The sequence below is a fragment of the Equus caballus genome, chromosome 19 (genome assembly GCF_041296265.1).
Source record: "Equus caballus isolate H_3958 breed thoroughbred chromosome 19, TB-T2T, whole genome shotgun sequence".
In the NCBI taxonomy this organism is placed as follows: Eukaryota; Metazoa; Chordata; class Mammalia; order Perissodactyla; family Equidae; genus Equus; species Equus caballus.
The window spans coordinates 33,935,989-33,950,600 of NC_091702.1; the positions used below are offsets into that span (position 1 = coordinate 33,935,989).

General features: G+C 49.7%; 1 protein-coding gene across 4 annotated transcripts in view; it reads right to left on the bottom strand.

Annotated features, from left to right (window-relative positions):
- Positions 1-4,687: 4,687 nt before the first annotated feature.
- Positions 4,688-14,612, bottom strand: part of IGF2BP2 (insulin like growth factor 2 mRNA binding protein 2) — a 146,796-nt gene continuing 136,871 nt past the window's right edge. For all 4 annotated transcript variants that reach the window (XM_023623471.2, XM_023623472.2, XM_070242669.1 and 1 more), the window contains 4 exons: positions 11,473-11,547; positions 9,844-9,975; positions 8,029-8,142; positions 4,688-6,548 (listed from right to left, as the gene is read on the bottom strand). In XM_023623471.2, coding sequence (XP_023479239.1) covers positions 6,456-6,548; positions 8,029-8,142; positions 9,844-9,975; positions 11,473-11,547 — 414 coding nt within the window. In that variant the 3' untranslated portion in view covers positions 4,688-6,455. The remainder of the gene's footprint in view (positions 6,549-8,028; positions 8,143-9,843; positions 9,976-11,472; positions 11,548-14,612) is intronic.

Below are 14,612 nucleotides of genomic sequence, written 5' to 3' on the forward strand. Positions count from 1 at the left end.
GAGTCTGTTTTTGTCTAGTTGTATTAAGATACTAGTTTGTTGCTGTAACAAAGGCCATACTAACAGTGACTTTAAAAAGATAGAATTTTCTCTCAGGTACCAATTTGAGCCTAAGCAGTCTGGCACTGAGGTCTGGCTGTCAGTGTCAGGAGCTGTCCGTAACACTTGGCTTCCATTTTGTGTTTTACGATGGCTGTTCCAGCCCCACCACGGCTCTCAGCTCCACATCTGCATTCCATCTGGTGGGAAGGGGGCAGTGGTCGGTACATCATGGAGATGGCAAGTATGTATTTTCCTATCTTTTAAAAAAGTGGTTCCATGAAGCTACACCATGCCACGCACTTATGTTTTCCCACTCCGGTTCTGTATAGCTTATCCTAATTGTCGATTTCCCTTGCTTTTTGGTGTTCAGTTGTTTTTTTAGTCTGTTTTTGGTGCTCTTAAGTTTTCATCTTTTTTGATGTTCAATGAGAAATTGTAAGAAACATTGAAGGCTGCTAACCAGAAGCCATTTTTGACTTGAAGGTCCCTTTTTATACATCAATTAGAATCAAAGATTTTGGGGCTGGCCCTGTGGCCGAGTGGTTGAGTTCATGCACTCTGCTTCAGCAGCCCAGGGTTTTGCCGGTTTGGATCCTGGGCGCCGACATGGTCCCGCTCATCAGGCCATGCTGAGGCAGCGTCTCACATGCCACAACTAGAAGGACCCACAACTAAAATATACAACTATGTACTGAGGGGGCTCTGGGGAGAAAAAGAAAGAAAAAAAGAATCAAAGACTTTGTTGTGTTCAAACTTTTATTTTACGTATGAGGAGACAGGTCTCTAAGAGGCTGTGATGTGCACAAGGTTATACAGCTAGCATAGAGGCAAGCAGGGAGAACACTTCTGGGCCCGGGCATTCTCTTACTTTCCTGATGAGAAAATGAGACTGTGGTAGAGGAAAGGGAGATGTGGTCAGACATGCCTGTCCCTGCCTTCAGGCCTCCCCTCTGCACTGCCCCGCTGTGCTCCCTCCACAGCCTCGTGCTGAGTCTTGAGCAAGGCCTCCATGCCTACCGCCAGTCCCTGGGGCTTTCGAAGGTGTATGATGCAGGACGTAACGGCTGTAGTCCTTCACAATGTGATTTTTAAGAGTTGAGAGGAAGCAGGTCCCAGATGTGAGGGATGATTGGAGGGACTGAGAGAAGGGAGGACGAAACAGCTGTCTTCAGACATTAGCAGAGTTGTCCTAAGCCAGGGAGAGCAGACACTGGCGGGGGGCCATAGGGACAGCAGATTTCAGATCAGTGGGAGGAAGAACTATGAGACTGCGCTGTGCGAAGACAGAACTGCCTACCTTAGGAGTCGCGTTTGCCCTCACCGCTGGGGCGCTCAGTTGGAGATCTGAGCAGGCGTTATTCCATCTTAGGAAGGTGGACTGAATGACCTCCAAGGTCCTTTCCCAGTACTACTGTGCTGTGAATCTAGAGTTGAGGGTAGGTTTTATTGAGTTCACTGAGGGTGGCTGGAAGTAGTTTTGTATCTATGGGACAATCAGGGACATTCATGAGTCACAGAAGTCAGGGACTCTTTCATATTGCAAACTGTTGAAATTATAGATAAATTGAGATAGGGATCAGATTGAATGTAATTACTCGTTCAGAGTTTGCCCTGATTGCTAGAGGTTATTGGAGGCAAATGGGTATATTCTTCACTATTTATGGTCAGCCACATCTGAGAGATTACAGGCAGTGCCCTAAAATGGGAACAGACCAAGTGTCTTGGATCTATGACCAAGTCACTGCTTTTACAGTAAGAATACAGGGAGCATTGAGGTCAAGTTAGAATATAATTTTGTTCCATGAGGTTTTCTCCTCATGCCTGCCGTTTCTGAGAGAGCAAGAGCCATTAAGAGTACTCATTATGGCTTCTAGAAAGACATGACTTTATGTGGCTGATGTGAGCTAGAATAGAAAATTAACCTGCATATGGGGTAAGTCTTAAATTTCAATTCATCAGCACTTAAGGAGAATGTAGAGAGGAGATAAAAGGCAGCAGCCACAAATGACAGTAAACATCAGGGGAATTTGCTAGCAGTTTTATTAGACATTAGCGCCAGCAGGCCAAAGAAATCTGCATTAGGCTTTAAGACAATAAGAGACTTGGAAGCAGGTACAATTTAGGCTAGTCTCTGTCTACAGTTGTGGGCCTCTCTCATAATCATCAACATGAGGATGCTTCTATTGCCCACGTCCTTCCCCAGGGATGTAGGAACAAGACTAGGCCAAGTGCATTTCATACTCAAGTCCTTACCCCATCTCTGTGTACTCAGTCATTGAGTCATTCAGATCCTAACTGATGCCAGGTTATCAGTTTTCCCTGCTTGCCCTTACAAGTTCAGTGTTTCTCCCACCCTAGCCTCCTGTCCCTGTCAAGATGCCTTCTTCCTGTCTAGGGCTAATCCTTTGATTCTTGGTCAAAACTCCTCCAAACTTCTAACTATTAATTGAGTCTCCTTTTTCTCAAGTTCTCCCTCAATGCTAGAATCCTCTTCTAATTTGCAACCAACCTCTATCATCTTTCCTTTCCAGAGCTCCATGTTGGAGGAAGTAAGACAGGACAGAAGGGATGTTCAGGCCTACTCACCAAGTATAGGGAGATGTTAGCACATTCAAAACCACTATGGATCATGGGTTTTCAATGGGTTCAGTCCAAAGGAGTGGGGAGGGACTTTTTGAGTCCTGCAGGGTAGTGAATAAAACCTTTGTTGTTGAGCTAAGTCTCCATCTAACAACTGTCCCTTTATTTTGCATAAAATCATGTTCAGTTAGGACTTTCTGGGATGTTAGGATGTCTTGTCAAGATGCGAGAAGTCTGGGATTCATAGCAGAAAAGATGAATACAAAGTTTGTCACAGTCTGAGCCCACATGTGGTGAACTATTCATCAGAGCCCAATGCACACACACGAAGCTATTCTTATTTACAGTAAGATGGGCTAGGGTTTCATCCTGTAAAGGGATGGTCTCATGCTCATGCCACCCTCGGTAAGCTCAAGAGAGCTGAGCCAAAGTGCTAAGTAATCCAGCACTTGGGGGTCTCAGAAAACAGGTTGTAGGAAGAACCACCTCTTTGCTCAGAACAAGCCCAGCTGGTCTTGTTCCTGCCTTCTGCCTGTGTGGCCTCCCCTTCATGTCTTCAACCCTAGGACACCTTCTGAGTGCTTTGTACCAGGGCAAGTCAGGCATCACCTTAGCACTTCCTTCCCTGTCTTTCTCACATGTTTAGAGACAAATATTTTGGAAATGGGCAGTTTAAGAGCTACAGTTAACCCTCAAATTCTGCCACTAGGAATAAAGGCCGAGGAGGGAAACCTGAGAAGCCAAGAGGGTGCCTTTTTGGAGGTTCTTGTCTTTTCTCTCCCACCCTGATTCCTCTCATCGTGACAGATTTATCACCAAGCCCTTGGGCCTGTATTTAAAGCCCTTCCTTTAAAAATGTGCTGTTTCTCTGTCTGTTCGTCTGACAGGGATGCCCAACCCAGGGAAGAGCTTTCATAATAACCCTGGTTGCTAGGAACTCTGACAGCTTCTCTTGGGCCGTCAACCTATGGTTTCTCCCCGCCCCCACCGAGAGGGTGATGGGTTTGAACTAAATGGAGGAGGGAAGGTAGAGCCATAGATCCCCGGTTTTCTAACGGCCACATGAAGGGATAGCCCATCCCTGCCCATGTTCATGCCAACCACAGCAGTGAGAGGAAGATCTGCCATCTGCATGCCATAAAACTGTAAAAGTAAAATGAGTGCCACAGTTACTGGAAATAATGGGAAAATCAGGACTGGGGATGGGACATCGGTGAGGAACAAATTTTGAGTTAGGAGCCCTCAGAGCTTGTTAGAAGGGGAATGTGGCTACTTTGGAATCCCACGAGTTCACCTCCATCTGCCCCTGCTGTGCCATGAACAGTCATTGCAAAAAGCCTAAGTGACCGCCTCTGGCAGTCAAGTGTCGGCTTGGTATTCCCAAGATCGTTTGGACTTTTAGCAGCTGTCTCTGGACAGCTAGGTCCGTCTAGGAAGACATGCTATGAAGACAGGCTTGTAAAGGGGGCGGCACCCAACCTTTCACAGAGCCTGAGGGGGCGTGCCAAGTACAGCACCTTCCGTCCAGTTCCAGGCTGACCCTGCCCTTCTCTGATCTCCTGAAATACTTAGAATTGGGCTTCTGGGGAGGGGTGAGTTAATTCTTCCTTTGAATTGTCAGGCATATTATCCTGCCCTTTCCCCCCACATAAAAATAATTCCCTGGCCAGGATTAAAGTTCCTTAAACAGAGGGGCAGGTGATACCTAGCTTGATATGCTGTCACCCCATCCCTCTGCTTCCGTGGTTCTTCACAGAGGAGTCACCCAGAGGGCTTGCAGAAACACTCTGCTGCGCCCCACCCCCAGGACTTCTGATTCAAGGGAGACCCCAAGAATGTGCATTTCTACCAAGTTCCCAGGTGATACTGCTGCTGCAGGTCTGGAGACCACACTTCGAGAAGCACTGACCTAATTTAGCTTCTCCCAACTTTCCAGAGAAGCCAGCCTCCTCGGGGGGGCTTCCCAGTCCTGACTGTCCGTTTCCTTCCTCTCCTCAGAGCTGGAACTCAGCTGACACTTTGGGATGGGCAATACTTAGTAAAATAAGAGACCAAGACACCAGGATCTTGTTAGCTGGATATATTTCTTTTTTTTTGTTTGTTTTTTTGTTTTTGTCACAGAACACTGTTTGCAGTAGAGGAAACTGGCATTGCAGTCTGGTGGTAAAATGGCTTGTTCACATAAACCAGTACATGTTCATCCTTTAGCGCAAAAAGCCCTAATGGCGCGTACCCTATGGAATTTCAGGACATCTCCAATATTTTCTCTCTCTGTTTTTCTTTGTCTTTTTTTTTTTTAATAAACATTTTCAAGGTTTGTCCAAAAGAAGGCCATATAGGTTCTTGGCTAGCGGAAGACAATTCAGAACAGTTGTTGCACACTTGGACTGTCACCTTCTCCAGGCTGGCAGTTGATATCTTATTTTTTTTCCAACTCATTTTTATTAAAAAAATAAAAAAATGCTCCAACTATCAGTTTTACAAAATCTCTAAGGGAAACACAAGAGCAAGGTGCTGAGGTAAAAAACACCTGAGGTAGCTTTTTTTTTGTGTGTTTTTCTCGATAAAAAAATCTGTAAATTTAACGCCCTGGGCCAACGACCTCGTGTAAATTGCTATTTTTCTCCGTATTTTTTTTTTAAAAGAAAGAAATCATTTCGCTGAATATTGATGGCTTATACACCAAAATGCAAAAAGACAAAATACGTTCTTTCTTTGCGGAATTTTTCTTTGTTTGGTTGGTTGGTTTGATGGGTTCCTGTTTTCCTCTTCCAAAATGCTAGGACAAGTACCATTGACTCTTGTTCTTTTGAGTAACCAAGTGTAAGTTGAGGCTGGTTTGTGTGTTTCGCTTTTGTTCCTTTTGTGTGATGTGATACTCAGAGCACTGCTTTGCCTGGGGGGTGCGTAGATATGGGGAGTTGAGACAGAGGGATGAGGGAATTAAAAAGAATGGGGATGGAGAAGGGGCAGGGGGAGAGGTGGGGGAGAGATAAACAGAGAGAGACAGAGAATTATATAGCAGTATGCAAAAACCAGTTTAAAACCTGTGAAGCAAAGAGAAATGGGTGTGTGAGCTAGACAGGGATGAAGAGAGAGAGTTTCCTCTTCGGAGAGACGGTATCCCTTCTGTTGACATACACAGGTGATCCAGAACTGCTGTGAGTGTCCTTTTGCCGAGATTTCCCTCCGGGTGAATTTTGTGTGGGTGGCCTTGAAGCTCCTTACTAAACCATTAGACCTCCCAAAGAAAGACTTTATTCTTTAAAGTCTAGAAAAGCCTGCTTTCTCTTTAAAAAAGAAAAAAAATTAATAATTGATTAAAAATTGGAGTTAGTTGAGTTATTTGATATATTATTTCTAAAATATATTAACGCTGCAGGCACCCTGTGTAACCCACAGGCCACATATCTTAACATCTTTCCCCTTCTAATATGTACACACATGTACAGAGACAATTTTCCACAAAAAGAAAAGGGTGTGAATTTTGCTTTGCTTTGAACACGTTCACCTATGTTAGTTCAACTAAAAGGGATAGCGTGGTGGGAGTTAAGGAGAGATCCGAGTGGATGGTGAAGTGGATGGCTGGGAAGCCTGCAGAGGCCCCGGGGGGAGGCAGGAGGCTGGGCGGTGAACAGTCTGCCCTCCCCACCTCCCTCCTGGCCCCGAGGATTCTCAGGGCCTCTGCAGAGCCCCTGGCGCCTCCGCAGACTTCTCATTCCTCAGGATGGTCTTTGGTTTGCTCCCGAGCTGGCTGGCTGTGTTTGGTCTCATTCTGTCAGGTGTTGGAAGGGCTACATTCATCCGTTGTTTTGCTGGTGCCTGTGGGAGCCTCACTTGCTGCGCTGTGAGGCGACTCCCTGAGGATATTTCTGCTCCTGCTGCTTCACCTGTTGTACAATTTCCCTGATCTTGCGCTGTGCAGTCTGCAGCAAGGGAAAGGAGGGGACGGGGGAGAAAAAGGAACCCAGTTCTGAGGATAAGCAGTGGGGGGAGAGGGGCTTGGGGCAGGGAGATGGTAAGCTGAGTAAAGTGTCATCTACCCGCTGAGGCCCTTACTCTGGGGGCCTCTTCTACCTTGAAGTAACGTGGCAGCATCATCCCCCTCCCAGCCCCCCAAAACTGCTGGGTAGAAGATAAGGAGGTGGGACCCCAGAAGCTTCCAGTTAATTACTGGACAGATAGGCTGGGGAGCAGAACCAGGGACCCAGTGACCAGGGGGCCCTGCAGAGGTGAGACAGCATCCTTCCAACTACACACACACCAGCTTCCAAGGCTGCCCCACCCACCTTCCTAGAGTTCCTAGGAAGAACGTTCGTGTGACTGCTGGGAAAGATGGACGTGAATGGGATGGGGATGAAGTGAGGAACAGGCCCAGACACTGTACCCTGAACAACTGGAGAAAACCGAAACCGCGTGGACCCAAACCTGACCCCTCTGCCCACCCCACTGCTCCCCCTGTGCGGAGAACCCTGCAGACTGAACTCCTGCAGGCACCTAGCAGTTCAGACACATCCCCAGGGCACTGGAGGAGCTGGGATGTGAGAGCGGCAGAGCTGGGTGTGGCTGGGGCTGGCGAGGCTCTGACTGTAGGAGGCCCAGGTAGGAATCTCCAAGGTCACAGGGGAGCAGCAGCATGGCAGGTGCCTTTTCCCAGACAGTCAGCGTCCCGGCACAGGCACAAGGCTGGGAAAGCCAGCTGAGCGCTCAGAGAAACCTCAGTGTAAGCTCAGACTGCCTTTGCTGGTTTAGGACAAGGACCTGGACTGCTCCATCCCAAAACCCAACCAAGAAAAGGTATCAAAAAAGAGCCAGGCCACATGATGCCAAGTCACCAGCCCTTCTGAATGAAAGCAGCAGCTGTGTGGAGGTCGTGTGTCCTGATGGGGGGCGTGTCATGGTGAGATGGAGAAGGAGAGGAAAGAGAAATGGGGGCCTCCTGCAATGATCACTTAACCTGTAATGGGGAGATTCTGGCACCCAGGCAGGTTCTCAGAGCCTGGCTGGGGAACCCCAAGGGTGGGCCCTTGCCTGGCATGTGGCTCCCGGCAGAGCAAGGCTGTGACTGAGGCCTGAGTAGGAGAGTGAGGGAAGCGGAGACCTCACACTGTAGCATTTCAGGGGGCTTGAAACAAGCTTGGCTTGACTCCAAAGCTCTACACTCTTCCTCCTCTTCCTCAGGCTCCTCTAGCATGCCTGGGGGAGAGCAGTGGTGAGGAGGTGGGGGACAATTTCCCCTGCCTTGGAGGCAGTCCCTGAAGAGCCAGGGAGGAGTTCTGTCCCTGTGTGGGGTCCGGGTAGGGGGTGTGTATGTGCAGGGCCTCTGGCTACCCGGTGGGCCACCAACAGCTTAAACAGAGAACTGAAAAGATTGTCAGGAGAGACCGGACCTCACAGCACAGGTACCTGGCTAGCAAAGAAATGCCCGATAATTCTGACGATGACTTCCTCATTTTCATCTGGCGTTTGGTCACGAGGCACGATGACTTCTGCACTGGTTAAGTTCTGCAATTCATTCACCTGGAAGGGAGAAAAACAGGTTCAGGAGGAAGCGGGAGAGGGGAGTGGTGGAGGACAAGGAGGCCGATCTCCTTTCCTTCAACCTAAGATACCTCTGGGGACTTGCCTGCCGCTGGTCACATGGGGCCATGTTGGTTTGGGCCCAGCAAGGCTCGATGACAGAGAGCGAGTCCAGCCCCTGACTCTATGGAGCCGTTTCTGGGGCTGAAGTCTCTCATTCTGGAGTTCCTATCAACACGGTTCCTACACATGGTCACAGACACCCCGGGCTTTCCAGTAATCCAGGGATGAAAGTCACTACCAGACATGCTCTCCTTGATGCCAGTCCTGAACTGGGGACAACGTAAACTTTCCTTTCTAATCAGGCCCTGCTCTGTTCCTGTTTGCTCCAAGTCTTGCTTATGCTGTTCCTACCCCTGGGTTGTCATCTTTTCTCCCTGCCACTTAAGTTGTATCACAGGCCCACCTCCTCTGGGAAGCCTCCAGCCCCTGCTGACCTCCCCTTTCCTGTACTCTGGTGTTCCTCCTCACAGGTCTGCTTCCCAACAAGACCACACTTCCTGGGGGTTGGCCCCTGACGTAGTGCCGAGCACACAGGTGGCGTTGGCAAGTGCTTAGTGGACAGTCTCAGCAGTGCACAGAAGTCAGTGACTGGTTCTAAAATAACCAAATAGGACATGAAGGGCTCAGGATTCCACTCCCTCATCGACTGTCTGCTCTCTTTCCTACTACACTCCAGCTTGCCTAGAACTCGCAGGGTGTGCCCTGGGATGTTGATCACATTCCTGGATACGGGGAATAATCTGCATGCCATGCAGCTTTATTCTTCTGCATAAAAGTGACTCATTCTATCTAGAACTTGGCTTTGATTCCTCTGTAAAAGTTTCCATGTAAAGAAAACAGCAAACACACACACACACACACACACACACACTCAGGACTAGAGAGACCCCCAAATTCCTGCCACCCAGCACTGCCCCTTTGCCAGGGTGCACAGGCTCTACTGGAGATTCTCGGGGGTCACGTCCCCGCCAGGTGGTAAGTCATGCTCTAGAACACACCTGTGTCTGACAATCTGCTCATTCCTCCAGGCTTCAGAGCTGATTCTCTGGCACTTTTCAAATCACATTGTGTTACTGCCACCTTCAGGTTGACAACCTTGATTCTTTTTTAAAAATGGTTTCCTTCTCACCCACTACCCTATTGCTGCGCTGTAGCAGATGGCCAAGTATGGGAAACAGCCAGGAGGCAGAGCATGGGAGGGAGAGTTAGGGCCCCTGGAGGCATCTGTCAGGAGAGTTTGAAGAGTCAGAAGAGAGTGAAGGACATCAGACCTCGCCGGCCTCTGAGCAGGAAATTCAGAGATGACGGTGTGCCAGGCAGGTGTACTTGGGGTGGGACTCTCCTCCCTGTGATTTCCTGCCGCTGGGGGTGGGTACACAGCGGGCAGGAGGCAGCCCCCCTGTCTTCAGGGAGGGGAGACCATTTCCCAGCGCGTCGCTGAGATGCAGTGTTCTGGGTGCACGACCCTGGTGTTTGGGGGCCTGGTGAGCACCATCGATTTGGGGCCCTCAGCTCTGGAGGGATGCTAATTAATTACATTTTTGTCCTTGAAGAGCCAACGGGGGTCTGAGGGGAGTCAGGCCAGGCCGGGGCAGGGAATCCAGCTCAGGAGGTGAAGCCAGCTCGGAGCAAACTTACGGTCTTGCCGCCCTTGCCAATCACCCGGCCAGCCGTAGAAGAGGGCACTCGGATGTGGGCTTCCAGCTTCACCTCTTCTTTGGGGTTAAAGAAGTTTTCTTCTTTCAGTTTCCCAAAGATCCGCCCCTGGGCCTGAGGGAGCAAGACATGACTGGTGACTCTGAGTCGGCTGCCAGTCAACCCACTTTAGCAGTGCTGCTCCGGGAACTGGTGAGTCCAGGCAACGCGCTCACTCAGGCCAGATGGAGGGAAGCTGTATGTCCGCCCTGCTTCAGCTGCTCACAGACCTGGCGGGGCGCCGCTCTGGCCCCACCCCAGGACTCCACTTTGCAAAATGTGCACCAGGCACTCCTTTGTCTTCATGGTTGGCACACGAGCGCCTCCTCTAGGAAGCTTTCTGTGTGTTGGGTTGGGGGTGGCGGTGAGGGGGCAGAGCTATATGTCTCACTTCCGTGTCCCTAGCACCTATAAATGTCGAATTGAATGAATTTGTTCAGGGAATTCTGAGCTTCCCCTCCCCATGGTATGTTCAGACCTCTGGTTGTTAATGCGTGGAGGTGGGGGCGGTGGAGATGGGCTCTGATGAGCCTCATCCTGCTCTTTGATGTCTAACTCCAAAGCCAGTGTAGCCAAGAGGTTATTGTTCTTTTTAAAAAAACTTGAAAAAAAATTGATATATAATCTATATAACCTAAAATTCATCATTTTAAAGTGTACACTTCAGTGGTTTTTAGTATATTCACTATGTTGTGTGAGCATCACCACTTCCAGAACATTTCTATCCCATCCCCCAAATAAAAACCCTGTACCTATTAATAGTCAGTCCCAATTCCTCCCTACCCCCATCCTCTGGCAACCACTGTTCTACTTCCTGTCTCTATGGATTTGCCTGCTCTAGACATTTCATATAAATGGAATCACATAATGTATGTGGCCTTTTGTGTCTGCTTCTTTCACTTGGCGTAATGTTTCCATATGGTGCTGTAGTGTGCATCAGAATCTTTTTATGGCTGAATAATATCCTGTTGTGGGGATATACCACATTTTGTTTATCCATTCATGAATTGAAGGATTATTGTTCTTGATTGGTTCCACATGTGTTAATTTTGTCTTCTCAGGTAAATTTTAAATATTTTAAATGATAAGGATTATATTTCTATAAATAAACATGTTTTTGACTTTTAGAAAACTCAAGTTATAATTTTCCTAGGGGAGAAAAAAAGGCAAAAGCAAAACAAAACAAAACACCGTACGAAACAACTTCCAACAAACTGTACTACTTGCCCTTACACCCCATGTTTATGTCCCCATAGCTTGAAGGGTGTAAATGACCAAATGAGTCTGAGACCTCCATCCTCAGAAGGATGGCTGAGGGTCAGAGACAGCACAGAGGAGGTGCCATTTGAGTTGAGCTACTTTTCCATGGGAGGAGGGAGGGCTCCAAGCAGAGGGCAGGTGGGAGGTGGGGAGACAGGGTGAGTCAGAGTAGCGAGCAGGAGCAGGAAGGGAAATGGAAGAGCCTTGAACATGCCTGTGGGGTGGCTGCCGCCTGTTAAAAGGCCCTCGGCTCCCCAAACAGACTGCCCTGTGCCCAGGGCCTGCAGAGCTGAGGTGGCCCTTGGCACTGACCTTGAACTGGGCTTCAGGTGGGCCGGTGATGATGACCATCCTTTCGCTGACGTCTGGGCCTTCCGCTGGGGCAATCTGCAGTTCACAAGGAAAGAGGAAAGTGCTGCTGCTTGCCTGCGTTCCCCAAGCCCCTCTTGTCTAAGTGGATGGCACACACACTAGCAAGACATACAGGGCTTCCGCCTGTGTCCCTGGGGCTGCCTCTGACCCCTGCTGTCTCCACTCTGGGGCTTAGGAAGTCAGGACTGTAGTGCCCACTATCAAGTTTGGGTCTTTGGTCGCCCAGAGAGACCTGGAAGCAGATCCGTAGTTACTGCCTGTCCCTGCCCTGAGCACCAGCAGTGGCGGCCTGCCTTTCACCAAGCCAAGAGAGTCAAGCTCTAGGAAGAGGGACGTATACCGGCTCCTCCAACCCACCCAGGGCCCAGAGGGCAGAAGGGCTGGTCCACAGAGGCAGTAAATGGGAGCAGGAAAGGTAGCCCTGGTTCTAATGCTCAGCTCCCAGAGGTGGCTGGCTGCAGGTGACAGTTGCACTACAGCAGGTGTGGTGAGGACCAGCTCCTCCATGGCACACCAGTCAAGTGTGCTAGCCCCAGGGCAGGAATGAGGGACCCTGGTTCCAGTGCTGGTTCTGCAAGCCCCTCCCCCCCTCACCTGTGAAATGTGGAGGCTGAACCTGGCCAGCTCAGAACCTCCTTCTAGCTCTCATTCTCTGTGAGTCTGAGTTTTTTGGTAACACAATTCAAATGATGCACCAAGCAAACATTTTTTTGTTAGGAAAATCCTCATTACCTATTTTTTTCTACACACCCTGCCTTATTCCAAAAACCTTTAAAGTACCTTTAGAAACAAATACAAGTTAGCAAAATTAAAGTAAAATGAGTTAGAAGTACACCGGGTATTTAGAATGAGCCAGGAGTGAGGTTAGTACATAAATACATCTTATAAAGTGGGTTTTTTTTTTTGGAAGATTAGCCTGAGCTAACATCTGCTGCCAAGCTTCCTCTTTTTGCTGAGGAAGACTGGCCCTGAGCTAACATCCGTGCCCATCTTCCTCTATTCTATATGTGGGTGACCTGCCAAGCGGTGCCGTGTCCGCACCCGGGATCCGAACCAGCGAACCCCGAGCTGCCAAAGCAGAACGTGTGCACTTAACCACTGAGCCACCGGGGTGGCCCTCATAGAGTCTTATACACCGGCCTCAGGTGGGCCACAGACTGCAATCTATACTTACTAAGCAAGTACAAAACAAGAAACGTGATCAATGACAGGGTCACAGTGTTCCTAAAGCAGAACACCACCAGGGGCTCAGGGGAGGCATCATTCCTGAGACCGAGCCTTCAGAAGTGAGTTATTCAGAGTGAATGTGACTCGCCACTGATGGTGCATGTATGCAGTTATCATCTCTGAACCACTGCATCTCACTCTTAGGCTCCCCCAAGAAGACACCCACTGTCACGGGTTTAAGTTAGTTTTCTCTCAGTATATGCCCGGAGCCAGGTTCTACCTGTGGGCCTCAAGGCCCTGTCTCAGCTTTACTGTGAGGACACATCCAAGGTGTGCTCTGACCATGCCCCACTCTGGAAGGAGGGATCCTTCGACAAGATCTCTGAAGAGGTCTCTGGCCTTGATTACTTTGGGGCATGAAGATGAATGTGAGACATGGGGCACCAACGACTGAGCTTATTAGGGGACTTCCCTTTGCTACGGGCAGACCACCTACCAGCCTTCTACTGCAGGGCAATGGCCTCTGCCGAAAAACACATATCGCACTGTGGCCAGGGGACTGAGACCCTCCAGCAGGCCGCACACAGACTGGCCCTTGAGACCACTGGGGGGAACCCTCTCCTCCACTTCTAGATCCATAGCCAGCATTAAATCTGGTCCTTATCTCAAAGAGTAAATAAGAGAGACCGGACCATGGACATGGTGGTTCCTAGCTCTTACCCACCCAAACCAAGAAGGGCTGAATGGTTAATTCACGATTCATGTCGACCACATCAGTTCTGCTGCCGCTGTCCACCTCCTAGTGACTCACGGCTGCCTTGCTTAGATTCTGATAGAAAACCCCCCCTCGCTCTACTGTCCAGCATTCACCAGCCCAGCCCAGAAGCCTGAGAGTCACACAAGCACTCCTGAGTTTTGGAATGGCATTCCACAGCAAACTCCCTCAAGAAGACCAGGAGTGGGGACCCCCTTCTATGATGAAGCAAATGGGACCCAGAGAGATGAGATGACTACCAAGAGCACAGGGTGAGCAGGAGCTGGAGCAAGGATCAGGAACCGAGTGTCCCTGCCTGGCACTGTCAACAGTCACGTGTGGCATCCTGAAGCCTGCTGACCGGACGCTCTGCAGGCAAGGTGAGCGATGGGAGCTCAGCTCTTCCTGGAACCAAAGCATCTCCTGGGGTGCACCTCCCCGACCTCAGCTCCGTGCACCCCCTTCTGGCACTCTGCTCCTGCGGGTTAGTGTTATGCTCTCTCCTGGCCCCGGCAGCATCGAACGTGCCTCTAAGCTGTGGATCCAGAAGGCTGGCAGAGCAGAAATGGGGGCTCTCTGGAGCTAGTGAGATTATCCATCTCCCTTTAGAGACAGATGCTTTCAGAGAGCTGTCAAGAAAAAGGGAATCTGGCAAAAACCAGGTTGATTTTAAAAAGTAGGAAATTTCTCTCACGACTACTTGGCTTCCCTGGTTTTCTCCTCTTTACTGCTCTGGAGAGAGGCAGGGGCTGGGGGAGGAGACGGTCGCCGGAGAAGCAGGTTGTTGGCGCAGCATAAAAAACGTCTGGATATTACCAGCCTGCAGAGCCCATCCTGTCTCCCCAGTCCAGCCCTGCTGTCCTTGCCCATCACAGAGGTCATGAGCAAAGTGACATGCCACCATGCTACCTTGCTGAGACAAAGGGGGTCTATGGGGATGTGTGGGGTGAAGCCCAAGGGGCTGATCTCTCCCTCCTTATTTTCCTAAAGGCCTGCTGGGGCTGATTCTGTCAGGGTACTCAGGTTGCTGCGGTGGAAAAAAACCACTGGATCAGAAATAGGATAGCCTGGCCGAATCTCTGCTCTCACGTTCTTTAGCTTTGTGGCTTTTGACAAGTCAATGGAGCTCTCCAGGCCCCCGTTCCTTATGGGCAACGGT